This window comes from Spermophilus citellus (assembly GCF_964194105.1).
Source record: "Spermophilus citellus genome assembly, chromosome: 16".
NCBI lineage: Eukaryota > Metazoa > Chordata > Mammalia > Rodentia > Sciuridae > Spermophilus > Spermophilus citellus.
This window is the reverse complement of record NC_138196.1, coordinates 71,348,167-71,375,761: the sequence shown is the minus strand read 5'-3', so window position 1 is coordinate 71,375,761 and position 27,595 is coordinate 71,348,167. Positions and strand designations below refer to the sequence as shown.

At 38.1% G+C, this 27,595-nt stretch overlaps 1 protein-coding gene across 8 annotated transcripts in view; it reads left to right on the top strand.

The window, feature by feature from the left end:
- The window catches only part of PSD3 (pleckstrin and Sec7 domain containing 3), a gene marked incomplete at its 3' end in the record, with an annotated part of 568,898 nt that overhangs the window by 314,098 nt on the left and 227,205 nt on the right, over nucleotides 1–27,595 (top strand). For 6 of the 8 annotated variants that reach the window (XM_081269548.1, XM_081269547.1, XM_081269545.1 and 3 more), the window contains 4 exons: nucleotides 19,651–19,845; nucleotides 19,990–20,070; nucleotides 22,107–22,219; nucleotides 23,992–24,050. The exons of 1 other annotated variant lie outside the window; for it this stretch is intronic. In XM_081269548.1, the coding sequence (XP_081125674.1) occupies nucleotides 19,651–19,845; nucleotides 19,990–20,070; nucleotides 22,107–22,219; nucleotides 23,992–24,050 (448 nt within the window). Of the gene's footprint in view, nucleotides 1–19,650; nucleotides 19,846–19,989; nucleotides 20,071–22,106; nucleotides 22,220–23,991; nucleotides 24,069–27,595 lie in introns of those variants that run through there. One more of the 8 variants, XM_081269550.1, reaches the window with a different exon arrangement.

Here is a 27,595-nt window from a genome sequence, read left to right as displayed (position 1 = left end):
TTAGGAGGCTGAAGGTGGATGGCAAATTTGAGGCCAGTTTGCAAGCTATCAAGATAGTGTCTCAAAAATAAAAAGGACTGGGGATGTAGCTCAGTGGTAGAGCATCCCAGTTCAGCAAAACAAACAAAACCTAATTTCTTAAAGGAATTTTTGATGGCTTCTATAGTTGGTTTTAGAAGAAGTAGAAAGCTAGGGTAGGAGAATGATCTTTCCTCTGGCAAATCTCTGAAGGGGAAATTACCATGAACTAAGGAGTCATAAGGCTTGGCTTATGGTTATGCTGCCTGCAACTTTTAATTATGTGAGTTAAGGAATATCTTATTAGCCTCTGAGTCTTTTATTGTAAAATAAGTATAAACCTTACAAGGAGTGTATGAGACCCAAGTGATTTAATTATGTGAAATATCAGGGTTTCTTAAAGTCAGACATGTTATCTACTGCCTTCCTAAAAGACATATTTATTTTGGTTCAAAGCTGGCTGACTTGATCCACCCCGTTGTCCAAGTCTGAAGTCTGCCTCAGTTCTGCCTTGCCTTAGGGTCCCATGTGTGATCACCAAATTGTACCAGTCTTACTACTTTCTTACCATTCTGCTCTGTCGACTCTGTATTCCTACCTTGCATGGAGTTCTTTTGTCTCTTCTGGATTTGGCAGTGATCTTCTAAGTGGACCCATATCTTCAGTCTCACCCTCTAATTTCCTTGATGCTGTTTTAAGCACTTTATAAATTCCAACTCATTTCATCTAGACACCTTCCATAATGTCACTTAGTTCTCTCTCTCAGACTTGTTTTTTTTTTTTTTTCTTATTCACTTTTGGTCTTCCCCTGGTTCCATTCCTAAGCACCCCACACCCACCTCTTGCTGTCCTTTCTCCACGCTGTAATCTAGTAACACTGGCCTATGTCGGTGCCCTGGACGAGCCCTGTGGTGGTGGTTTTACACCTCTGAGCCTCTGTGCACCATTCCCTGGACTGGGAGAACCTTTCTTTCAGTTCTGCATGTCTGGTAAGTGCCACCTTTTGGTATAACATCCTCAGGTAAAGTACTAGCTGCTTCATTGTTTCTGTCTTGCTTGTGTTATTTGAACAGAGTTTCTCTTTGTTGCCTGGGCTGTGAAATCCTGAATGTTGGGAGCTGTATATTGCTCTTTATTCCTATTGTGCCCGGCAAGGGGTGTGGATGCTCAGTAACTGATGTTGCTCTCAGAGACATTGAAGTTTGAGAGTGGCAGCATCCATTGCAACAAGAGGCAACTGGCAACTCTGAACCTCAGCAGCAGTTCTCTAAATTTGTTACAGCCTGGGATGTTTCTTGGAATGGAATTGACCCATTGGTTCTAAAACTTTAGGTCCAAGATGGGACTGGAAAAGTTACCTTCACCAATTTCCTAAGTAGTTCTACTGCCAGCGTAAGTCTGTCATATGCTGCATTAGGATACGACATCAGGGCAGTGAAGTGGGGGTCCCAGATTTCTTTTCTGTAGGTGTTAATAGATGTTGCTGGCACAGAAGGGTTCATGGTTAAGTAAGTTTCAGAACTGCCGCCAAGTTAAAGAGGTGGGGTATGCACACGCATGAGTGTGTTTTTAATAGCTCTAATGTTTCAGCGCCTAAAATACTAGGGTTTTGTGGGGGTAAAAGGGTGATGTTTGACATGTGTACTTTCTGGCACATGAGGTTGATGTGCTGGATGTTACGGATGCTATGTTTAGAGGTTTAGTTAGTCTCTTCAGGGTATCTGTGTTGCTGTCAGGTACTGAACAAAAAAGCCATCTTGGTCTCCACTTTATTAATCGCTACCCCCAAACACAACACATTTCTTTGTGGCATTTACTGTACATGGTAAAGTGTGTGTTTTAAGCACTGATAGATAGATGGCCCTTGAATCTATTTAGGGGGGGTGCAGGGGACATTTTCTTCTATTTCTATTTTGCAAAATCAAGAATTCTTGGGAGCAGAAGTCATTAAAATCTTAAACATTAACTATTTGAGTGACTGATTTTTATCTAGTAATCTTCATGGTAACCTTTTAAGGCAAATATTTTGATCTGCATCATTTGTAGGTGAAGAACTTGAGGCTGAGAAAGGGGACATAATTTGGAGGTCTGTTAGAGCCTTCAAATCCATGTTCTTTTGGTTTGATTTAGATCTGTTTTAAGACAGTGGATCGCTCACTGTGGAAAGTACTGCAGGATTGAAGACAGGTAGGAATGGTTCAAGTACTGCTTTGTATCTGTGGGGAAGTTAGCTTCTGAGTCTTACATTTTTCTTCCTTTAATTTTATAGTGCTTTCTAGGTCTTCTTCCCGGAGTATTAGGTATTTGTGAATACAGGTAGGGTTGTGTGCGTGTTTAGTGTAAGCACCGTCTGTAATTGTAAGGAGGGAAAACAGAGTAATGTGTGCATGTGTAATAATGAGCTTGCTTCTGACCTCTGGCAAGTTCTCAGCAGTATCAATGCGGGTTACTTCTGGAAGTATTTTGGTTGCTATGAAGCGACTAGCATGTGATAACACTGTGACAAGGTGCCAAAACGTCATCTCCTGGGTGACTTGGAGTTGGTGACATTGCACTGTAGCCAGTTGCAGGATTTAGGATCTCCTGTGCCTGTCTGATCCCCTGCCGAACAGGACCCTGATGCCTCTGGTGGATGGGAGAGGGGGAGGATCACACCTTTGCTATTACTGACACTGGCCTCCTTTCAAGCATCTGGGGTAAAGTGCTTCTGGTGGGACCTGTGTGAATTGATTGAGGGGTTTTTAGGTTCTTTTAGCCCTCCTTATGATGATAGGAATTCCGAATGTGAAACCAGCACTGTCTCAGTGATTTGACTATACAGTTGAGGAGATATTTTAAAATGAATTTTAAAAATGCTGCCACAGTGAATTCTGTTTTCTACCGACTCTGAAGGAAGGAGCATATCCTTCAAGTGGAAGTCCCAGACTGGTAGGTTCATTGTGGTTTCTTGGGTGTTTTTCCAGCTATAGGCGTGATCATTTTTTTTTTTTTAATTTTTGTCCCCTTGCCTACCTCTCTCTCTGTTTCTACAACTTAAGCTATATTACTTATATACCTCATAAATAAAATTGGAAAACTGAAGCTTAAGCCAAGACTTGGCATAGCTGTTTGCCTTGATTCCTCCCTTTCAGGTGAGCATATGGGCTGGAGAGGCGTTGGGTGGTACCGGGAGTAGGATGGCTAAGCAAATATTCTAATGAAAGATGAGCAATGGATGGGGTCAATATATGCTAATGAGGTCAGCATGTTATGCTTCCATGATGAATTTCATTCTGAAGTGTTCATGTTCTCTGAAAGTCACAAAATGTGAGTGCAAGCTGTTTTCTAGGTCCATCTCTGATACACAGCATCTTGCTGCAGGTAGGGAATTGCTAAGTGGTTCACGCCGACACCTTGAGGCATGTAGGTCAGGAAGCAGAGACTGTCACTAGGGAGAACTGGCACAGGAGAGATGGTCAGACACAGGGCATCACAGCCAGATCACTGGCTCTCGCCATTTTAAAAGTTGTTTGACGATGTTTCCGATTTAGTCGTATGAGGTGGAATATTGCTTTTAAGGATGTTCGTCCCCTGCTTGGGCGAAGAGGTGTTGGAGTGCATCCAGCAGGTGGGCTGATTTGAAGAAGACACACAGGTTTGCTCTGCTCTGAGGAAGCCCCAGTTGGTGCCTTTTGAGGAGCTGGAATGGGAGAGGACAGATCTTTATAGGGCCCTGCATGTGACTTCCATTTAAATAGTCACAGAGGGTCAGATCTTCTTAATGTGTGCTTTTCTTCTCTGAGTAAGTCTAGTGCTTACTCAGCCAGGGCCATGGGTTGGATTTGGGGCACCTGCAATCTTCCTGTGGCCCCTTCTGAGCCAGGTTTCTGTGGTACAAAAGCATTGTATTGTGTATATCTAACTGCTGAGCAGAAGCGTGAGTATGTGCTTCGTAAAGGTTGTGCTCTGTGTAGAGTGGAAGTAAATGGTCAGCAAACAAAACCTGGAACCAACCACAAGCAGCCCACCCCCAGGTTTGATCAAGGTAAGGAGGACACGTCCTTCTGAAGGACTAGCCTTCAGTCTGACCTCTTACCTGAGGAGGGCTGGCATGTTCTTGCTGCAGTGTGGGGCTGAGGAATTATAGAACACCCGGATTGCTTGCCCTTAGTATTTTCTTATAGTATGGAGGTTATTTGTCCTCCAGGAAACTTGGTTTTGTTTTTGGTTGCCTCTCTTCACAATATAAAGTTCAAGATGATGGACTAGATTGCAAATGAAAATAAAAAATAATTGCCTCAAGCCAAGGATGTAGAAGTTCAAAATCTCTCTGGATCTGAGCTTTGGTGTGTATATAGGGGTAGGAGTGGGGGTCGGGGTGTTAGGGAGGGGTAGAGGCCAAAAGTTTAGACTTAAGGTACCATGGCTACTTCATCTTATCTGCAGCAGTATCTGAATTAGCTGGAGAAATAATCTTGATTTTCATAGAACTTATTCAAAGGGTGAGAAAAGCAACAATCATTTTGTTAGGAAAAATCAAAGTTTTCATCTGATTTTAATTAAATGTAATGTTGGTTATAAATACTGATCTTAACTAATTCACATGCTTAATTTTCTGTTTTCTCTGATAAGGAATCTTGAAGGGTGGTGTTGTAGAAACTGTGTGATTGTTTTTGAAAATGGAGAAGTAGAATTTTAATATCTCAAATGTATTAGTGTACTAAGGACAGTAGTATTGCTTTTTCATTATTATTTTGAATTGCAATTCTTAATACACCATTATACAATAATTTATAATATCTCTGATTATATATAAGGTATGTTGATACCAAATTCACATAGTAGTATTGCTTTTGAACTTATTCTAATTTGGCTACAATGGAATTTTTAAATGTTCAAGGAATTGTCCATAAATCTCTAGAAATAAATAATAAAAACCAGAATTTCAAAATAACTTAGGATGCCCAAAACAGGGGTAGAAAGCAAAGAACTTTCAAGCCACCATTGCTTGACTATCATAATCCATAAATGAATAAGGAAAATGGAGTAGTCTTGTTAAAAATCAAATGTAAATTTAAAAAATGGAATTTTAAAGCAGCTAGTAAAAGTGAATTGGTATAGCATTTTTAAAATCTGAGATGCTGGTGATGGGTAGATAAATCAAAAGTTTAAGTACTACCAGGAAATAATATGGTACCAATGAACTATCATGCAATGCTTTTCAAGACTTACAGTGTCTAATGCTAATTCTTAAACTTCCAGATTCTTACATACAAAATAAGACTTGCTTTAGTTGCTTTTTTGCATACATAATACCAACTCATAACACAATCCTTTTTAAGACATTATGAACATGAATTGTCAAGATTAGATTTTCCTTCACACCTAGGAAATGAACATCCAGTGATACCTGGCTGACAGGGTTTACGCTGCTTGCTGCATGAGAAACCATCCTCATTTCAGAAGCTTTGAAATGGGAAGGAAGAAATACTTGTAGGCATTGATGAAGCAAGTATTTGTATATATAGTCTTTCCTCATCTCTGTGATGCCCAGTGAAGGGGGTGGAGTTGGGGGGTCTTGTTCAGTAGTGTCTCTGGTTCTCTTGGTGGCCCCTCCCTTTGTGAGCAGCTCATAGTCTGGTTCTGAAGAGTACCTTTTGGAGTGCAAGCTGGTTTGCACTGCCTCTGACACCATCCGTATCTCTACCAGGTTTCTGAACCTTTGGATGGACACCCCTTTTCCCTGACTGGATTCTGTCCTTTTTAGTTTTCTTCAAAAATACTTACCAAGAAATTCATTGAGATTGGGCTTGCTCGTTGGGAAGGCTGACTTTGCCACCTATTTACCTGGTCAGCTCTGGCTCCAGACAGCGGGACAGTGGACAAAAAGGGTTGGATCGGGAATCAGGATTCCTATTCTGGTCATCTGTTGTTTTCCTGTGAGACTGAGCTGTTGGGTGCTCGCTGCTTGGAAGTTTAGCATTTTGCTTTCTTAATGCCACACAGCCTAAAGGTAGGTGATTGTCCTAATTACAGAATAATTTCTCTGGACTGACTCAAGGATCATCAAAAAGTAGAATTCTGCTTGTTCAGATGTAAACCCTGGCAAGAATTTTTTTTCCCCCTAAAACATTTATTAAAGGGGATATGTTTTGTAATTCATCTGTCCAGAGGGATGCCTTTTAAAAGTTTACATGAAGAAACTGGGCTAGGAAGTTCTGATTGTCATTAAAAAGAGATGATTATGTGTAAAGAGCTTGTCATGCGGTAGGAAGCCAGAATATGAGATATCCCTTCCTTCCATCTGATTTTAAAGGCTTTCTGATCCTCCTGGAGGAAGCACCACCACTAAATCTGGATCCCTTTAATTCTTAGTTTGTTTGCAGAGCAGATTGTCCTGTTTCGTGTCTAATAACTGAATTTGTTCCAGCTTATGCCACTAAATTCTTTCTACCTCCCTAATCACATGATTTTCATTTTAAAATGCCAGACTACTTTAAAATGGAGTTATAGTTAGCAGTGAACAGAAGTCTCTTTCCCCCTCCCATTGCAGGTGGTATGATTTTAGGAAGTTGTAGTGTAAAAATCAAAACACAAACTAAGATGATATATAGTTTCCTAAAATTTGGTAACTATTTTAAAATATAGTAGTGGAGATAGGAAGAAATTGGTTTAAAAGTAGTACCTAGGTACATTCCAAGCTTAGAAATTGGCAATGGTATTTTTTTTCTTTTTTTGTGATACTCAGGATAGTACCTGGTACTTAAAAACCAAAACACAAACTAATGTATTTCATCTTTATATTTAGTAATCATGCCTTTACTTTTCTACATACAAATATTAAAAATCAAAGTTCCTCTCAGTCCTCACCCTACGTTCTGCCTACTTTGCTGTTGTCTGTCTGTTACATTTGCTCCCCATTGTAAAATATTAGGGAGACATAATCTTTAAAAACAAAACAACACTAAACAAACAACAACAAAAAACTAGAATCTGAGAAAAACATCCAGAGAAAGTGCAGTGACCTCATCGGCAAGCTTTTCCCACCGGTTAGAATATCTAGATTCCAAAGAGAATATTACAATAAAACTTGGTCAAAACTTTCCACTTCTTACGTAGGTTCATGAGAGGAAACGTCCTAATGGTTATCTTCATACATCCACTGAAGTTTTTAAATGTGTTGATTTTTAACATATAGTCATTAACTTTTCAATTTGCTGCAATTTGATTTGGGACACTTTTGAGTACTTGTTAAGAGCTGGCCTTTGTCCAAGGCACTGTGATAGAAATGCGATTAGTGGTTTCAGCCTTACAGTAGTCAGACCAGCCTCTGGGGTCAGTGCTAGAGAGTGTGCCACGGATCTTTCTGCTGCATGGTGGTTAGGCAAGAGGTGGATTTCGGTCCTTAGATGCTACTGAGGTTTGGGGAAGAGTTGTGCAGAAGTTGAGGAGGTACTGAGAAGAGCCCACTAATGCTGGCAGCTAAGGTGTGCCTAAGACATCGCCTTTGGTAAGTGCTGCCTATTCTGACTATGGATGTTGGGGTCTTGGCAGTTGATTTTGGGGCTTCTAAAAGACTTATTTGGAATTGTAAGACCCTGCAAATTCTTCAACTCCATTTCTGCCCCTTGCTTGCTTCTCTGCAGCTGTGCAGGATTCTCTGCTGACCCTTGAACTTGCCAAACATGGTCCGCCTTTGTGTTTCTTGAAATACTCTTCTGGAGGTATCTTGTAAGACTCTTAGTTTCTTCAGTTTTATAGTCAATTGGAACATTCTCCATGCATTGAATGAGATAGCAGCTCCCACCAGGCTCCCCACTTCCTTCCCCAGCTGCACTTATCTTTAAGGCATTTACCCCAATCACTGTTTGAAGGTAAGCAAGACTTTTGCTTGTCTGTTGATGCTTTAATATTTTAACTGTGATTCAGATACAGTTGTCCTATAATGGTGGGGAGACTGGTTCCAGGACCCCCCATGGATACCCAAATCTGAGGGTAGTTAAGTCCCTGATATAAAATGGTATAATATTTGCATATAATCTGTGCATAAATTCCCCTGTACTTTATTTTTTAAAAATTTTTAATATTTATTATTTTTTAGTTCTCGGCGGACACAACATCTTTGTTGGTATGTGGTGCTGAGGATCGAACCCGGGCCGCATGCATGCCAGGCTAGCTTGCTACCGCTTGAGCCACATCCCCAGCCCTCCCCTGTACTTTAAATCATCTCTACTTATAATGCCTAATACAGTGTAAATGCTAAGTTGTTTCACTGCACTGTTTAGGAAATGATAGAAAAAAAAAGTCTGTACATGTTCAGAGAAGATGCAGGTTTTTTCTTCCAGAGTATTTTTAGTCCCTGGTTGATGGAACCTGTGGGTACTAAACCTGTAGATGGGAACGAGCCAGCTGTATTCAACAAATACTCATAGAAAGGTTAAAAGGAGGACCGCCTTCTGGTTGATTTATTGTCTCTTTTTATTAGAAGGTACAACTTCAGAAGGGCGGGGCTGCATTCCTAGCTCTTAGAAGTGTGCCCAGCATATAATATTTGTGCAGATTTGGTGTGTACATTTAATTGTGCAGTAAAACTATCACATTTAATCATATGACTGTACCTTAAGAAATAGATACATTTCTATATGCAGAAGTCATGCCTGAAGTATAACCTATTTATTGTAAATAAGAGAAAGGCCACCCAGCTGTGTTAAGAGCTGGCACTTTGTAGCTGTCCAGCATGCACTCTAGTCCCAGTTTACCACTTACTAGCACTGTGACCTTGGTGAAGTTTCGTAACCACTCTGTTTCCTTCTTGTTAAAATGTGAATGATGGTACCTGTCATAGGGACAATGAGGTTGAGTTAATGTGAAGTGCTTAGAATAGTGTATGAAGCACAGTAAATATTCTAAAAATGTTTCTACATAGTATAACAAAAATATTTATGGAGGTTTTTTTAAATCCAGTCACAAAGGTAATAAAAGAGTGGAAAAGTGCCCTGTTATTCCCACAGCTCTAGGACAGAATGGGCCTTTTGATCCTTCCAGATAAGGTGGAATATTTAAAAATATGAATTAAATCTTAAATAAGGGCCTTTTGATCCCTCCAGATAAGGTGAAAGCTAGAAGGGACAGGGATAGGATTGTATTTCCTGATGGAATGATCTGGTGCTTGCCCTCTAGCTAGGATATTAATTCTTCCTCTGAATTTGCACTTAAGGGAAGGGGGGATGTAGCTCAGTGATAGCGTGCTTGCCTAGCCTGCACGAGGTCCCAGGTTCCATCCCCGGTAACACACACATGCCCTAAAAATTTTTAAGCAAATCCAAGAAATCTTTTGAATCTCAGATGCAGATTGGTTAAATCAGTTGGCTTAGGGGAAACTCAATATTAGGATCTGCTCTCAGGCTGTTGTGGTAGAAACCGTGGGCAGTGTGCAGAGTACAGTGTGTAGGGGATGCATCAGCCAGAAAGGGACATTGCAGAGCACACCTGAAGTCCTGAGCACTGTAAGGAGTGCAGCAGAGCCTGTTCAGGATGGCAAGGACATTCTAAGAATTGCAAGTGGGCAGAGTTCACCATAGAGATGGGGACTAGTATGCCATTTGGGACCCCAACCAGAAAGGGGGCTATTTGATCAAAATAAATGTGCATTTACAAGTGTATATTTGAGTGTGTGTAATGTTTAATTTAGGGATAGGATACTAATATTTAGTATGTTAATTTTTAGTTGTTTATCCTTAATGGTTTATATTTCCAAGAAAGTTACATTAAAAAGAAAGATTCTAAGTTGAGACTTCTAGCAGGGATTGAAAATACATTTTAAAAATGCACAACAAAAAGTTCAACTTGAAATAGAACTTTGGCCACTTCTTTGGCACTTCTTGCAGAGTAGAAAGCCATCCTGACGAACTTTAGATGCTGCGTTTACCTGCGCCAGACAGGAAGTAGGGCAGATTCCTATAGGTATGCTATTTAACAAACTGTTTGCAATAATAAAATTGTGGCCATTATCCACGTGAGGATTGCCTACCTGTGGAGGATCCATTGCAGATATTTTATGCTGAAGTTCTTAGATTCCTTAGCTGGCCAGTGCTGGACCCTTTCTGTTAGCCTCTTCGTACTTCTGCTGCTCAGCTTCTGATGCCTGATGAGTTGTACTAAGACATCTTCAGCCCAACACAAATGTGGACAGAAGAGAATATCCAATAACATCTTAACATTTCAGGAGAGTTAGTCAAACTGCAAATGATTCATGCTCCCTTTCTTGCCAGTGGAACTGGGATTCACTGATTCCTCTCTGCACAAAGAGGCTTCTGTGCAAGTAATGACTATATAAACATTTCCGCATCATTTTTTTTCCTTTTAGCTATCAAGCTAGACATCGGGTAATAGTTCATTTTCAAATTATGCATTTCAAATCATTGTAGTATGTTTTTTTTTAAAGTTGACTTGATCATATTGCACCAACAACGTTCTCATTTGAGAGCTCAGAAGAGTACAACTTAGTCTATAGGAAAAGGAAAAAAAAAAACAATTGAAAATCTGCATCATTCAAATCACACTCCCAGGGGAGTATGCACCTCTAGGAGGCTGAAAAGTCCAATCCAAATATTTATTGGAAGTCGGAGCCTCAGAGACGAACACAGCCTGGCTTGCTCAGTTGGTGAGTTTGTTGTTTCTGCACCACTGCCTAGCACACTGGTGCCCTCTTCTGGAATGCAGCACTGAGTGGAAGGAGAAAATGAGAGGTTTAAAAAATGTGGAGTGGGAGGGGCCAAGACCTCCAGGTGAGGCTAACAGGAGGTTCTTCAGTGGCAAAGGCTGAATTTTGACCATGGTGCTAAATAGGGAAGTAGCAACTTAGGAACATCAATGATGGGGTTTGTTGTTTCTCTTATAAGCAGCTTTCAACCATAAGTACGTAGCAACCTCTTCTAGGGAATATAGAATGCTAAACATGAGTTTGTGTGAAGCAATTGACCTTGTAAATAAAGTAGAAATTCCTACTGAATGCCGACTAGCATTTGTGTAGTGGTTTATAATTACTAAAATGCTGGCAGGTGTTTTATCTGGAGTGATGATCAAAATAATCAAGCACAGTCTTGATGGTGTGAGGAGTAGAAGTGATGGAAATTCATCCTGGCAGCTGGCACTTATTGTTTTCTCCTTGCTAGACACTGCACTCAGCATTTTACATTTTGGAACTTTTCATTTAATCTCCTCGACAGCACCTCGTGAAGTTGGGACTGTTATTTCCATTTTATACCTGAAGAAAAGTGATGAACTTATCCAAGGTCCCACACTGGGGACCAGTGGAGCCAGCATTTGAACTTTGACAGTCTAACCAGAGCTCTTTAGAAGATACTTCTGTTTAGCATCTTCTTAATTGGTATCATTTACTGGCAAACCAGGCATTCACATGCAGAATTTCCCCAGCCAGTGGAGGCCCACCCCATCATTTGGTGAAGTGAATTGTGAAGAATGAAGATGGCGTTAGACACATTTCTGTATTGGCACATGTCAGGGTTCCTTGGTCATGTCCAATGCTATAGCTAGGTACTCGTTTTTCCTTCTGTCTCCTGTTTCTCTTTGTGGGCACACTCTAGCGCCCCCCTCTTCTTAAGTGTTTATCCTCTTGGTTTTTGGTTCACACTCTCCTGAGGTTCTAAGTCAGAGATTGCCTTCTACCCTCTCTGAACACAACTCCACACATCTCAATTGCGTGTGTGTGTGTGTGTATGTGTTTGAATCTTCTAAATATTCTGCAAAGCAGGCTTTTCCTTTATATTTGCTCCAACTTTCATTTCAGGGTCTTTTGTTTTGGCCACACTATTTCAGTGTCCTTTTCCAGCTGGTTTTTAAACCTTCACCTCTGTTTCCCTGCACTTTCCCCTCCATGCTCCAAGCAGAAATGTTAAAACCCAGCCTGAACATTATTACCTTTCCCTCTGCTGAGACCTCTAGCGGTTATCTATGGGTTAGAGGAGTGACTCAGAATCTTGACATCATGCCAGAGTCATCTTGGGTTTTAAGAAGTTGCCAGGGCCTTCCCCAGTTGGCAGACTGAGACCCTGTAGTGAGGCCCTGGCACATGTCTCTTCTGAAAGCTTCACATAGCTACATACATATTTGGGTACCCGATGCATATCTTGAAGTTAACATGTCGAAGTTGAACTGCTTGTCCTCCAAACCTGTGCAGACTTCGGTCTTTTCCATCTTGGTTGATGGCAGCTTCTGTTCTTGCACACCTCACAACAGGACTAGTTAGCAAATCATCTTATCAGCCCTACCCGGAGCCACATCCACTACTACTGCCTAGCCACCTCTTCCCTGGAGAATTGCAGTGCTTCCCAAATGGTTTCGGCCCATTGTCCAGTCTATTCAAGGCAACAAAAGGGTCACACTTAAAAATATGAATTAAATCTTAAATATCTGCTCAGATGCCTTCGATATTAGCCACTTTACTCAGAATAAAAACCAAAGTCCTCATAGTGGCACCAGGGCCTTGAACCACCAAGTGGCTCCCAAGGGTGGCCATATCTGGGCTTAGCAGTGAACTCACAGGGTGTCTGTACTTTCAAGGGAAATAGATCTACTAAAGTCCACTGAAGTAGTATTGAGGACTAGTCAAGGCACAGTCAAGCATCACTTAACCACAGGGATGTGTTATGGGAAACATCTTGTTGGGGGATTGTGTGGCGTGAACATCAGTGTGTACTTTAAAAAACCGAGACGGCAGAGCCTGCTGCACACCCAGCTATGTGGTGCAGCTTGTCGTTGACCAAGGTCATTGTGTAGCACATGACTGAGGTTGTTTCAGCATTAGATTGTGTCTTGTTCATTTTGGTCACATATTTTTATGAAGTTGAATTTTCACTAGTTGCCATGATATAAAATTAAGTGGTGAAAAAATGAATGTCAGTCTCCTGTCTGAGCCAAGGTGTGAGAAGTTGTGTGGTCACCAATAGACTCACACATTATTGATAAGTAATTGTGGTTGTTTAGTATATAAATTGAAAAAAATATATTTTTCTATGCATCTTTTGTTCAAATGGCTATTAAGTCCAAATAACTATTAAGTCCAAATAACTTAGTAAATGTATACTATTAATCTATGAAGTAGTATCTACATCTGTATGACTGTAAATCCGTAATCTATAAATACTTTTAATTCTGTTAATAGTGAAAACTCTTGTGTATTTCTGGAGAGTCATGAAAAAGCACTAGACTGGCTCTGTAGACTGACAAGATGTGGAAACCTTCACCCTACACAATACTCTTCCCCAAACCCTTTCTGAACACTCTCCTGTTCCTGGGCCCAGGCACACTGGCTTGGCTTGTTTGCACCCAGCCTGAGTGCTGAGCCTTTGAACCTTGTCTCGGTGGTTCTCTCTGCCTGGAATGCTTTTCACTTCCCATGGCTAGCTGCCTCTTTCTAAAACATTGTCTTTTCAATGAGGATATGTATTAAAAAAGTATCCAGCCCTGTCCCTAAACTGGACTCCTGATCCCTCTTGGTTCCGTTTTCCTTTCATAGCAAATATTACCTTCTAACATATTTATTCCTTATTGTTTGTTTTTAGCTTCCCTGATATAAAACATTTTTATTCTGTTTTGTTGAAGTATCACAAGCCCCTAAAACATTGCCTTCATGTCATAGGTAATTTGGTAAACGTTTGTTCAGTCAGTAAAGACAGGCCACCCAGAAGCTGACTAGCAACAGAATGACCAGTAGGGGGCATGTGAAGACTTGGGTGCTGCAGCCCAGTCCCACTCTCCATGGCAAGTTTCTGGCCTCAGTACCCCTATCTATAAAATGGAGCATGCTGCTGACTTGTATGACTGTGAAGTGCTCCCTAGGGACCATCTTATCTGGCAGCTGGTGCACAGGACTTGCCGAAGCTGTGCTAGAGCCTTTAGGTGAGGTGCCCTGGGTGGTGGTTTTGACTAGTTCCTCATTTACATTTCTTTCAGGGTTATGCTATGTACCCTCTCTGCAGGGTCTGGGAAGTGAAAGCCATAGATGCTAATGGTCAACAAGATTCCCCTTCCACAGGGTTCTGTGTATGTGTATCTCGCTAACATGGAACTCTCCATGACTGACTTCATTCCAGCCGACAGGATGATGGCTTCAGGCTGGCTTTCTTGTCTGTTGGTTCTGGGGCTCTGTGTCCTTGTCTTCAACCTGAAGAACAGCAAAGCAGTCACACTGCTCCCTCTGGTCTTGTCGTTGTACTTACAGCTGAAGTCATTTCTACACGTCATTTGGGATTCTCCTGACCTGCCCTTTGCCCTTGCCTGCTTGTGTATAAAATTGAAGGTGACTGTTGTTTTCTATGTACAATTCTCAGGGTACACTTTATAAATGCAGGCTAGAGATAGCTTTGATATGTGAGCCTAGTTTTTTCCGTTGCAGTTTTATTACCACAATTATGTAAAAAATTAAAGAATAAAAAAAGTTCAAAGTAGGAACTAAGACATGCCTTTTGTGACCAACTACTGTCAGTTTATCCAGAATGTTCTAGGGTTACTTATAATTAGAAAGTTGGTGCCATTTGTCATTGATAGCAATGCTTTAGAGGAGGATGGAGGAAGTAGGCTCAGAATGCTCTGCTCTTACATTCTTATAACAGGTAGGTGAATAACTTCATCCTGTTCTTGTGGTTTAGATGCAAACTGGAATCCAAGGCAGGTGAGGGAGATGGAGTTTTTAAAAGTCAGTACTATAATAAAGGTGCTGGCTGCAGTGTGGGTCTTTAAGCTGTTGACCTCTGGGCTCTGGACGGTCAGTGAGGGTTTGCACAGTTTGCTGTGGTGGGGTGGGGTGTTGAGAGCAGCAGAGGGAATAGCATGGGGAAAACTCATGTGAACAGCTTGTGATTCTCTGGCCCAAGCCTGAGTGGAATGGCGGAGGATGAATATAAGAGAAATTGGGGTCTGCTTTAATAGGACCCTATAATGTGCCGCAGAGTACGAAGTTTTATATTGAGCAGGAGTTTGAAGTTGGTATATCATCACATTTATGGTGGCAGTAGGCAGGCTGGGAGAAGTGAAAATGCCAAGAAAAGAGAGCTTTCCTTTTATATGCAAGAGGATGTTAGAGGAGGATCGGTAGATTATAGGCACCAGTACCAATGAAAAAGTAGAGGTACAAAATGTTTCGCAGAAGCAAGTCAGAACAAACACTGAAGGAATCGGTGAAACAGGGTACCCGTCTACAGGGAACACCTTCATTGGCATTCTTTACATTTAGAACAAATATTTCAGGAGATAAGGTTGCCAGATTAAAATATAGGATGCTCAGTTAAACTTGAATTTCAGATAAACGGTGAATAATTTTTTAGCATAAATGTATTTCATGCAGTATTTGTTGAGCACTCTTTTTTGCTTCTCTGAAATTCAAATAACTGGGTATTTATCTGGAAACTGTGGTAATCTGATATGATAAAGAGGTCTTTAAGGAGGAAGCCTCATGATCAGACTCCAGATCTGACCCCTATTTGATGATTTGATGATGGAGTGTTTGGATGAGCGTCACCACTTTTACTTGTAAGTACAAAGTCCAGGCTCCACTAGAGCATTTCCTAGAACATAAGGAGAATTTTGGGGAAAATTCTTTTTTTGCTTAAGTGATGGTAGGGATTGCACTTTATGAGAATTTGATAAATACAAAAAATAGGGGAAATAAAATTGAACTCTAGTAAAGAAGTGGGCATCTAAACTAAAAGCATCTAATAATACTCAGCAGACTAGAGGGACAGTGTCTTGTGTATTCAGGGGAACAGAAGGGGGTGTTGTCCCCTCTGAGAGGGGTCATCCAGTCTGCTTTATCAAGTGTGCACAGGGCTGGGCTGCATTGTTTTTCATTCCCTTGATAGACACTGGCTCTTGTGTTCTGGATTCTGTTTTTTATTGGGGCTGTAAAAACATTACAGAAACCCAAACAGTAAACACTCTGCTGAGAATGTGAGGTCATAGTAACATGACCTCACAGGGATCCGGGGCCTTGGAAGGCTGTATAGATACAGACCCTGGAGTCCTGGGACCGGGCCTAGGAGAGGAAGTATGGCCTTGACGCACCCTAGGGGCTGTGATGGCTATTCGGTGGTTTCTGTGTTGCTGCTGGTGAGTTTGTAGGCTCCCACACTGCCAGGTGTTGGTTTGAGAGGAGCATTTTCTGTTTTGTTCTAATAGCATCGTGAGTTGTGAAATAGGAGAGAATGAAACCGTCTAGGGATGGAATCATTTGCCCTCACTTTGTTCTTTATCTTCTCCTTCTGGCTGAAGATTTTCTAAAGATCCAGAGATATTTCATGCACATGGATTTTAAAAATTACATCCTCTAGTGCATGTGAGAAAAAGTGAAATTAACTGGGCTGGGCAAGCTAGTAGAAGGAAGAGGCAAATATGTAGGATGAGATATGAGAAATAGACATGGATTTGAGGAGTAAATTCTTCATATATGCTAATTAGGATCAACTTCTTGTGTTTGGACAAAATCAGTCCATTACTATATATCTGGTATAATTATGTTGTTTTTATGGAGTAGCTGAATGTATGCCATGAACTTGCCCTAAGAAATGAGCAATAAGTGGCAGTTTCACTGTGAAGAAAGTTCGTTCTTTGACATTTGTTTTTTACTACAAGAGAGCCATTATAGAGAGAGAAGGATTAAGTGGAAACAACTCCTGGGTTAGATATATATTTAATCATAAAAACAAGAGACTTGATTATAACTAATATAGTTCTTGGTGTAAACAGGAGGAAAAGGGCAATTTGTAATTTGTCCTTTACATGAAACTTCTCCTGTAAGTTTACTTGTTACAGATATGCTGTAGGTAATTAAATATTTAGTTTTTCACAAAACTGGCTGATTTTTTAACTTCACACAGGTAGATTCTGGATGAAAACAATTTACATGCTTTCTCATGAAGGTTTCAGCACAATTAGGGCAATTCATTGTAATTGAAGTATTTTCTGTTGGAAAATTAAAGTGACTTAATGTTTAAGGGGGTTACAATATGTCTTGATTGGCCTGGGTCAGTTTTTGTATGCTAGTTGTTTTGCAATTGACTATGGTTTAGTATTTGACATAGATTTTAAAAAGTATTATTAGTATTTGCAGTAAAATAAGATAGCATGGGTTTGGTAGACCTCCATTTTGTACTCTGAGCTTCTTCTATGATCTCAGTGGTGAGTATATGAGTTGACATGTGTATTGAATAGAATTTCCACATAGTTATATCTAACTGAAAGGCAATCTGGGATATCCTGCTCCTCTTTTCCCCAAATCACAGCCCCTTGCAAGGGCAGCTGGCAGGTTCTTACTGATGAAGTGCAAAGTGTACTTGGAGAGACGTTGGGGACAGTCAGCCCCTTCAAGTTGGTGTGGTTAGGAGTATTTATGGGCTCTGCCCAACTGGTGTGCAGTAGCCTTGCTCTGTTCAGTGACAGCAAATCTGCCAGACCACCCTGTTGGAAGAGCAGTGGAAAATGGGAAATTGTAAATTGAGTGGAATATGTGACAAGATAGATTGACCTGCTCTACTTAAAAATGTTTTCTTGCTGTAGTGATTTTCATCCTTGCATGCTGTGAGTTTAAAACCTATGAAGTTCAAATTAAAAAAAAATTGTGTCAAAGCTCTAATACTATAGTGATTTTTTTAAAGTATAAAATTCAGTGGTTTTAATATGTACAGAATTATTTAACATCACCCTTAGGCCATGGTAAGGGTATTTTCTCACCCTGAAAAGAAACCATACCCATTTAGGAGTACTGTTTAATAAAATTTTTTTAACCTTGTAACAATTATGATGACGTAATGACTTTTATCAACATCGCTTACCCCCTTCAGAGTGCCCTAGTTCACAGTAAAAGGTACTTGCAGAGTGGAGCAGGTTAAAGACAGTGGGATAGAGCAAGGGCTTGCAAGCTACTGTGCATGGGCCCAGTTCATACCAGCTGGGAATGGCTTTATGTCTCTAAAGGTTACCAGCAAGGCAGTGTGTGAGATGGGGACCTGAGATAGCCTGCATGTCTTAAATATTCGCTGTCTGGTTTGTTGTGGAAACTTTGGACTCCCTGATTTAGAGTCTGTGGTAATTTGTGCTGCAAGGCCATTTAATCAGCATTTTAAGAACATGACTTTGTGATCAGGTGTAAACATTTGGAAATGGACTCTGTGCTCATTGGTTTGGAGTCCATGAGGTAACCCTCTTCAGAAAGCCCAAGCTGTGGTTTGTGACTCCAGTCAGAGGTTCTCAAAATGTGGCCTGTGGAGCTGGCTTCTTTCAGGAGTTGTGTGAGGATGAAAACTTATCTTACGTCGACAGCTACCACAGTGTTTTCCTGTTCACTGTGTTGATGCTGTACTGTGTGACAGCAATGGTGGGCGTCGTAATAGAAATCAAGGCAGTGGCACCAGACTGTTCGAGTTGTCATATTCTTCATTGCCAGGTACTCAAGGTAAAAAGGCCAGTTCACTTTAAAATGTCCTTGGTGGAGCCACCTCAAATTAATTTTATTACATTTTGAAATCTGAATTTACGTTGTTTTAATTTTACCTATGAGCAAATGGGAACAAACCATGTGTGCTCCTGACCCTTGTCTTCAGGAGAAGCACTCTTGTCATTTGAGTTGGGGCTGTAAACTTCTGCTTGTCCTCGGGGAATGTCATTTTGCCTTGCAACAATGGCAAACTGTTGGTTACAAGCCTATCATTTAAGGAAAACAACTGACAATATTATTTGGAGCCAATGATTAAATTTAAGCTTTTGATCAAAACTTTAAATTCTGGAAAACTTATATTCTCTGATCAAAACTTTGAGAGCTTCCCAAAACTTAGAAGACTTTTCTGAAGATTTTAATGTAAGAGGGTAAAAAGTACACTGATAGATTTCTAGATTGCAGCAAACTTTCAAGAAACTTCCATTTGTTTTATTTTGATGTCAAATATAAAAAATATTAAACTACATATTAGTTTGCCAAAATATCTTTGAGGTTAGACTTTCTTAATATACATTAATCAAAATAATATGTTAACAAATTGAACATAGAAATGACTCTGGGAATTCAATTTTCCTCTAATTACCCAACCATTAAATTTATAAAAAATGAAAACCACTAACATTTGTCTCATTAAGTTTTGTTTTTTGGGAAAATAGCTATATAAAATGAAATATGTATTACATGAAGTGCATTTATTTACTTTAAAGGAATTAATATTTATTTTTTGCTCTCATTATCAATATGCTACATCTCAGTAGACATGATCAACATAAGCAGAAGCTTGGTTGGAGTCTTTGAAAAATGTGTTTTTGTGATACTGGAGATTGAACTCGGAGCCTCATGTGCATGCTAGTCAAATGTTCTACCTCCAAACTACAACCTGCAACCCCAATTCTTAAAAATGTAAAGGTCCTGAGACAAAATTTAAGTTTTAAAAACCTCTCATCTAGAGTTTAGGCAATCACTTCTTAGTCTTTTGAAATAGAGCAGTGGAAAATGTTTATATGAATATTTAAACAAAATAACCATTTTTAAAATAGTTTTGATTTGGTTGGTTTTTCAATATTTTAATTTAACAGATATTTCTTCTTTTTTTGGCCAATAAGAAAAATCTTTTCCTTTTTTTTTTAAATCAAATTTTATAGCAATGCTGGGTTGAAATCAGCACGACTAGTGGCTAATTCTGAAATGGGGAGCACAGAAATCCTGGAAAAGGAGTCTGCGGAAAGTCTCAGTAACGGTACCAGCAGCAACTTGGAAGCAGCTAAACGACTAGCCAAACGCCTTTATCAACTAGACAGATTCAAAAGGTCGGATGTCGCAAAACACCTCGGCAAGAAGTACGTTCTGGCCCAAGGCTGGTGTCTCAGTTGATCGTGTGTGTGTGTGTGTGTGTGTGTGTGTGTGTGTGTGTGTGTGTGTATGTATGTATGTATTTTAATAGTTTGCATTTCACTAACCAATTCTATTCTGTTTTCTTATAGCAACGAATTTAGCAAACTAGTTGCAGAAGAATATCTGAAGTTTTTTGATTTTACAGGAATGACCCTAGATCAGTCTCTCAGGTACACTTAAACATCACTTCTATTCTTGCCTCAAAAATAAATTCTTAGAAAGTCGTGTGGTTATTTATTTTTTTAACACTCTAACTTTGGGAACTTAGATTCTATTATAGAAACTAAACGAAACAGATTAAGAAAAATGTTTATGTGAGATAATGCAAGAACGGATACACTGCATCTAGTTATAAGCCCAAGTCCAAATGATATAGTAAAGAATAGTGGTAAAGCAAATCTGGGGAGGAGGGGAGATTCTTGTTGAATTTTTAAAAATTGCAGTTAATTACACATGACAAAATTTGCCATCTTAACTATTTTTAAGCATATGGTCCATGGTAGTAAATGTACAACGTCGTGTGACTGAATGTCTGTATAACTCTTTACATCTTGTAAAGCTGAAACTCCACACCTATTAAACGATAACTGCATTTCTCCTAGAAACCACTGTTCTACTTTCTGTCTCTGATTTCAGCTACTCTGATTTTACCATATAAGTGGAATCTTCAGGGTTTGCCTCTTTGTGACTGGTTGATTTTACTTGGCATAATGGCCTCAAGGTTTCTCTGTTGTAACATTCCTTGTGAAGGTTGAGTAAGAACCCATTATATCCACTTATTCATCAAATAGAAACGTGGGTTGTTTTCTACATTTTATCTATTGTGAATGATGTTGCTGCGAACATAGGTATGCAGATATCTCTTTGAGAACCTGCTTGCAATTATTTTGAGTAGGGAATTTGATTTTTGAATGATCAGTTTAAAAAAAGAAAGTTTACAGATTGTGGAATTACAGAATTTTTTCCCTAAGCATTTATTTGCTTATAATATTCAGATAGTCTTTTAAGATGATATTTTGGAATAAGCTCTTAAATAGAAACGTAAGCATAATTGGCAGAAAGTACTTGTAAAATTGTCTTTAGCAATATTCACTTTTTCTGACCTTTTCAACTGAAGGTGTCAACGAACACAATGATTCTCACTTAACATCACATTATACTGCAGGTTTTTATGAGATAGTGAAGGTTAAAACTCACCAAGATTTAATCTTATAAACTATTTATAAAATACCAGGGCCTAGAAAAGTTCCAAGATACCTAATGTAATGTTCTAATTTCATGAATCGGGAAGCTGAGGCCTGTGAGGTGAAACAGGGACTGGATTATCGATGGGTCTTTCTATGAATCTCAAAGGTCCTTGTAGGTTTTCTAATGAACAGTGGGGAATGGAGGAAGGTCTGTGGCTTTGTGTTCTGATGTGACATGTTAAAAAAAAAAAATGAAAAGTTCACATGATCAGCATACTTCAGATTTGCAAACTGTAAATTTCTAATAGGAAAGAAGGCAAACTTTTCATAGAAATAAGGTTCATTATGATTTTTTACAATGGATTCTTTGGAACATTTTAAAGGATTTCTCATCCTCATATAGGGTAATATATCTACATTGTCATGAGGGATTAATCTGTAATAATAAATCATAGTTAACTGGTTTAGATTATCCTTATTTAAAGAATAAATCAAGGTTTTATTTCCAAGTTTCCTCCTCATATCAAATTAGTAAAATGTGAGGATGGCCAAAATTAACAAATCCGCCTGTATACAAGCAATGTAATTCTAATTAAAGTGGTGAGTTAGTGGAGATGAGTCATGTGCATAATGACAAAAGAACACTGATATATGCAGAGTTTTAAAACATAGCCTGTATGATTGTGCATTGAGTCCTGTTTTATCTGATGTTTTACAACTGGCTACTTGGCAGTCATAATGGGGGAAATTACCCACCTTCTTCAGGCTTATTTGATGTATTGGCTACCTTGTTATTACCCTGTCACTTTTTATATTGACATGTTGTGGACTATAAATATGAATGCAAATTTATATTGAATTATCATCTGATAAGAGATTTGTGGAAATAAGTATAATTCCTATAATATATTGATATAATAACTATAATATCTATAATATTTCTCTTATGTTAATATAAATTAATATTAAAAATTAGGTAAATTTTCTAAAGTTTTTTTCTCAAATTTTTTTTTTTTTAGGTATTTCTTTAAAGCCTTTTCTCTTGTGGGAGAAACTCAAGAACGAGAAAGAGTTTTAATACACTTCTCCAATAGATATTTCTCTTGTAACCCAAATACAATTGCTTCACAAGGTAATCTGTTGGAAATCCTTGAATTTACTTTTATAAGATGGTGTTATTTTCCTTATTAGGAAAATTACATTTTAATGTAGACATAAAGGAAATTATACAGAAGTAAATGGAAGATCACCTAAGTAGATCCATCTAGGGAAACAAATAATATCAACACCAATTTACTTCCTTTTAGTCTATTTTTTAATCATATTTAATATCAAACCAAAGTCATGTTAGTTTATTTCCTACTATCTTTCCCTGTATTTTCTCATATTACATTTATTTTTCCTAAAAGCAACATGATATTCTTTCCTCTTTTTTTAACCCTATTTTCCAATCCGCAGTGTGACAGGATACTGTCTTCTTCACATTGCTCAGCTTTGTCATTGAGATTTTACATAGAAAACACACATAATAAATGCCAGTTTTCTTATTTCTTCTTCTCATACCCCTGAGCTCTTGATGAAAACTTCTTGATGAAAACACACATGTGATTAGTTTTGGAAACAACTTATAAAGTTGACTGAAAAAGTTGTGGTGTATCTCTGGTGCTTCTCTTTCATATTGATTATATAAACACTGATCACCAACTTTATAATTTTGATGAACTATGAGTTTATTCATTGTATTGTTTTTTACAAAGTATATTTAAATTGTTTACCTCCCTTATGAAGTGAGGTTCTTTTTCTCCATTTCATTCCCTGCAATAAAGCAATTTATGTTTTACAAACTTAGAAATTCTGGAGTAAATATGAGACTAGATGTACAAAAAATAATTCTCTTAAATAGAGACTAGTAACTGTTGACCAAGGTGATTGCTTTCCTGCCTCTTCCTGTTTCCTAGGCTGCAGCTATGTTAATTAACTGATTATTAAGGTTACATTTCTATGTAACCTTAAACTGGTTTTGTTTGCACAGTTATTACTGTTTCTTTATTCTTCAGCATTGACTAGAGAATGAAAGAGATGCAAGATGCAACTCCATTGGCTGTTGATAAGAATATTGAGAGTTTGCAGAGTTTTATAATTTAGGAATTTACTTTAAATGTGTTAGTGATAATAAATGTGTGTTTGTGATAATAATATAGAACTGTAGTAAACATACTTTGGGGCATTTAGTAGTGTCTGCTTAGAGACATTGATAACCGAAATCACCTTCTGTACTGAAAGCCATACTTTCAAAAGACAAGTTTATGAATTCATTGAATGATTTTTCAGTTAGCATAAATTCATAAGATTTTTTACTGCATCTTAAAGAACTGATATATCTATTACACTTGGATTGAGAATTACTAGGACAAGAATAAGGAGAACAACTAATTTTGCTCTTTGGAAATAAGAAACTTGACTCTTCTTTCCATTTCAATCTGTGTATTTGAAGAACATTTTTAATGACCTCAGCATAACAGAATTGTGTTTTTTGGAGGTTCGTATTTGTCTTCTGACATGAGCTATTTCTCTGATTATCTTCATACTTTATGTAGATCCTTTACAGTTTCCTTAGTGTAAAAGCTTGGAAGTAATTTTGTTGTGTCAACTTTCCTCCAGAGAGGTTGGAATAACTTGGTAATCAGTGGAATCCAACTCTGTCATTGAGGTCCTTCTTATAATTTATTCTTTTAAATTTTCTGGTCCTCCCCCCCCCCCGCCCCCACACACACACACAAAAAACCAAATGTGATAAGTGGTGTTTAGCATAGTATTTTTCCATAGATTACTAGTGTATGCTATTTTAATGATGAGGGGAAATCCAACAGTAAATACTGAATTAATGGTTTCTGTTCTCTTTAGATGGAGTCCACTGCCTTACCTGTGCAATTATGCTTCTTAACACTGATCTACATGGCCACGTAAGTGTAGGTTTGTGAAGCTGTCTGGAAAGAGTATCATGGGCTTATCTTTGCTGTTGCATCCAAACACATTCTATGCCTACTTTATCTTATTCTCAATATGGTTTCCAAGGCATGTTGATAAATGTAAATCTTTGAAAAAATAATTATTTTACATGCTAACACAGAGCATAATTATAAGTACATACCATATTGTCCAGGTGCTGAGTGGTTTTTGCAGTAAACTCTGCTCTGTATCTTGTTTCACCACCATGTGGTAGGCAGAGGTTTTACCTGTTTTTATTTTGCTTTTTTGGTAGGGTATTATGGTAATACAAAAAGTTGGAAAAATAAATCACAACTGAAAATGTCATTCGGGTTTCCACTAAATACAGTATCAAGTCTTTCAGCCTTTTCTGCACATTTCAGCTCATCTAGTTTTTTTTTTTTTTTTTTAACGAGTTAAAATGTCAAAATATTGAAAACAGAGGATAAACTTCTTAAATTTACAATTTTAGATAAAATTTCAGTTTTTATAGAAGTAAAATATATTTAAACTCTTCACATCATAGAAGAACTGTAAAAAATATACATTAATATGCATGTTTATTAACAAAAATTCTTTCATAGTTCCAGATCCCTTTATTTTGAAGAATAAAAATCAATTATGTGAATTGAAGAAAAATAATTTAGATTTTGAAAGCTATACTAAGAGTGCTATTTAGATACTAGTTCTATTGCAAAAAGCCACATAGTTCCCTTACTTGAAATGTAATGCTGCTCTTTAAAAGAGGCAAGATGGAGCTGTACAGGACCATTAGGTTGGAGTAATTGTTAATGAGAGAGGACTGGGGTGGACGCAAGAGTGCCCTGTGGTGAGATACAGGGGAAATGTATTGGTAGAATCAAATTTTAACATCTTCACAAATCTCAAAACTATTAACTTTGAAGTCCCTTTCACAATTTGTAAGAGGTGGATTATGATAATGGTATGAAGACACGTAGAATTGGACTGTGTCCAGAGATTACACAGACTGCAAATACAGATGTGTTTTCAGGGAGCATTCTTGGATAGTAGTCTGCAGTGCGTCATGTAGAAATGATGGCACTGTGATTCCCACAGCATGAGCCTTGAACTGAGCATTAGAATTGGACATTCTTTCAGCTCACTGAAAGGATGACCAAACTCTGGATTGTTAGGGGACAAACAAGTGTTTACTATATTCTTCTCTGCTCTTTTTGTGTTATCAGTTTGACCCTTCCCATTCTTTCTTATCCACCCCTCAATTTATTAACCTAACTTTCTGGCCAAGGGAGATAATTTTGAGTATGCTTGTCCACTTACAACATTGACCAACCCACCAATTCCCTACATGAGGAGTCCTTTTCACATTAGCTATTTTGAAGTCCCAAGGGTGTATGACAGGTATATGGACTATATATGAACAAGTATATGAACAATAGCATCTGGTGACTGAGAAGATGTGTAAGGATGGAGAAAATCTAGTAATAGTTCAGTTTTTGTTTAAGGGTCTAGGATCACAAAGAATTTTTTATAGGTTGATTTTTGTGGGGACTCATTTCTGTTAAATCCAACATTGCTTTTTTTAAACTCATATAGCTTTAATAATATCTTGAAATAAACATGTATCTTCTTATAATAATTTGAAATATAGCAGCAAATAAAAGCATAAGGTTTTTATTTAGATAACTTAGCGTGGTTAATGTCTAGGCAAGCTCTGGACAACCCAGTATCTATGATTCACAGGTTCAGTGTACAGATCTAGGCTATTTGCTTTCTTCATATCTTTAGGCAACTTTGGAGGAATTGTAAGGAGATTAGTTTTTTTTGTTGTTGTTGTTAAATGCACTTGGAATGAAAAAGATGGTGTATATAAATGTTGTCTTGAGTTTCATTTACAAATAATTAACAATTGGCTAGGGTAGTAAAATTACTGATACAACTGGGAGAAAATTATAAAATTAAATATATTATCTTTTGGATCATGATTTTGGTGATAATTGGTTTTCAGCTTTGGTTTTTAAAGTTTATACTATATACTTAGGACTATGTGTTATTTAGGCTTTATTAGTTTTTTTTTAATCCTTATTTACAGTGCATGCTGTTAAAGTCTGATATGTAGTAGCTATTAAAAGAACTAACCATATGAAAATGTTTCTTTTATCTTCCCCTCTGGATTCATTTTAAAAATAAATTTTCCTTCTAGGTGGTAAGTTTTTATCCATAATTCTGGGTATAGCTTCTCTTGCATCATGATTGCCTGATTTATTGTAATAGTGTCTGACTTAGCAGCATGGCCCCTGTACAGTTAAATCATTTAGAAGATGAAGTAAATTATTTCTAATCTCTGCTTCTTTCCCTTAATGCTACTGTCTAGGCCATCCGTGCCCATTCTTAATCCAATGCCAGAACAATCCTGTTGAGAGTAAACTAATAGATCATTTTCCTTTCCTTCCTTACCATGTTGGCATAATAACAGTCCAGCAGCATGACTCTTCTAATAAGTGCTCTGACCAGCTTGTTCTCATGCTTTATATGGGGGAGGGCTGATTTGGGAGATTAACTTATATTGGCTGTTCTTTGCATCATTCCTTAAAAGAAGGATTCAAAATGAAAAAGTGTTGGAATGGGCTTTGGCCTGCTAATGTTTTTACTAATAAAATGATGGAATGTATACTAATACTTCTAACAAGTAGCTCCGTGTTACATATTGGAATGCTTTTCTATCTTTTAAATGTATTCTTGCACTAAACAAACATTGATAGTTTTCCTATTCCATTCCTAGTTCTATGCCATCTGGGTAAGGATCAGGGATGAAGGAGACAGGTTCTTGGTGGAAGCCACTCATCTATAATAGTGTTGGCAGAGCTGCGCCTCCATTAGTTGAATTTAACTTGAGACAAGGCTAGCAGTTACTGAACGGCTATGGTGGAAAAATTCTGGCTAGATGTTTTGATTTAATGTAGGGTTGTAGTTAAACCTTGCTAACTAGACTAGGAAGAAAAACACAGCTTCAAATATATTTTTTGGGGTGAATTTTTTTAGTACATTTTAGTACTTGCTTTAAAAAACACATGCATGGTTAATCATATTAGCAGTAGTTTTGATTTTCATTTTCTTGTCTGAGTATATTCTCTTAAGATAGATATTTATTTATTTAAATGTTTAGGTAAATATTTGTGGTCATGGGGTTATTTGCTAAGTAATCTTTTATTTTTAAAATCTTTAAATATAAAATATACATGCAAGTTAAACATACATATAAATTTCTAGTAGAACAAACTCCTGCTCTTTTGAGCTATCAGTAAAAGAAGACGTAAATTTTTTTGTTGCTTAAATCTTGCATGTTTTTTTGTATAACAGTGCGGGTCTTCTCTTCCATCTTCCGTGCAATTCCCCTTCTCTCTTCCGTTCCCTCCCACCTCTCATCCCTGTTTGATGGTAATCTTCTTCTCATGCTCTTCCTCCCTGCTCTGTTTTGAGTCACCCCTCTTATATCAAAGAAGACGTTCGGCATTTGTTTTTTAGGGATTGGCTGACTTTA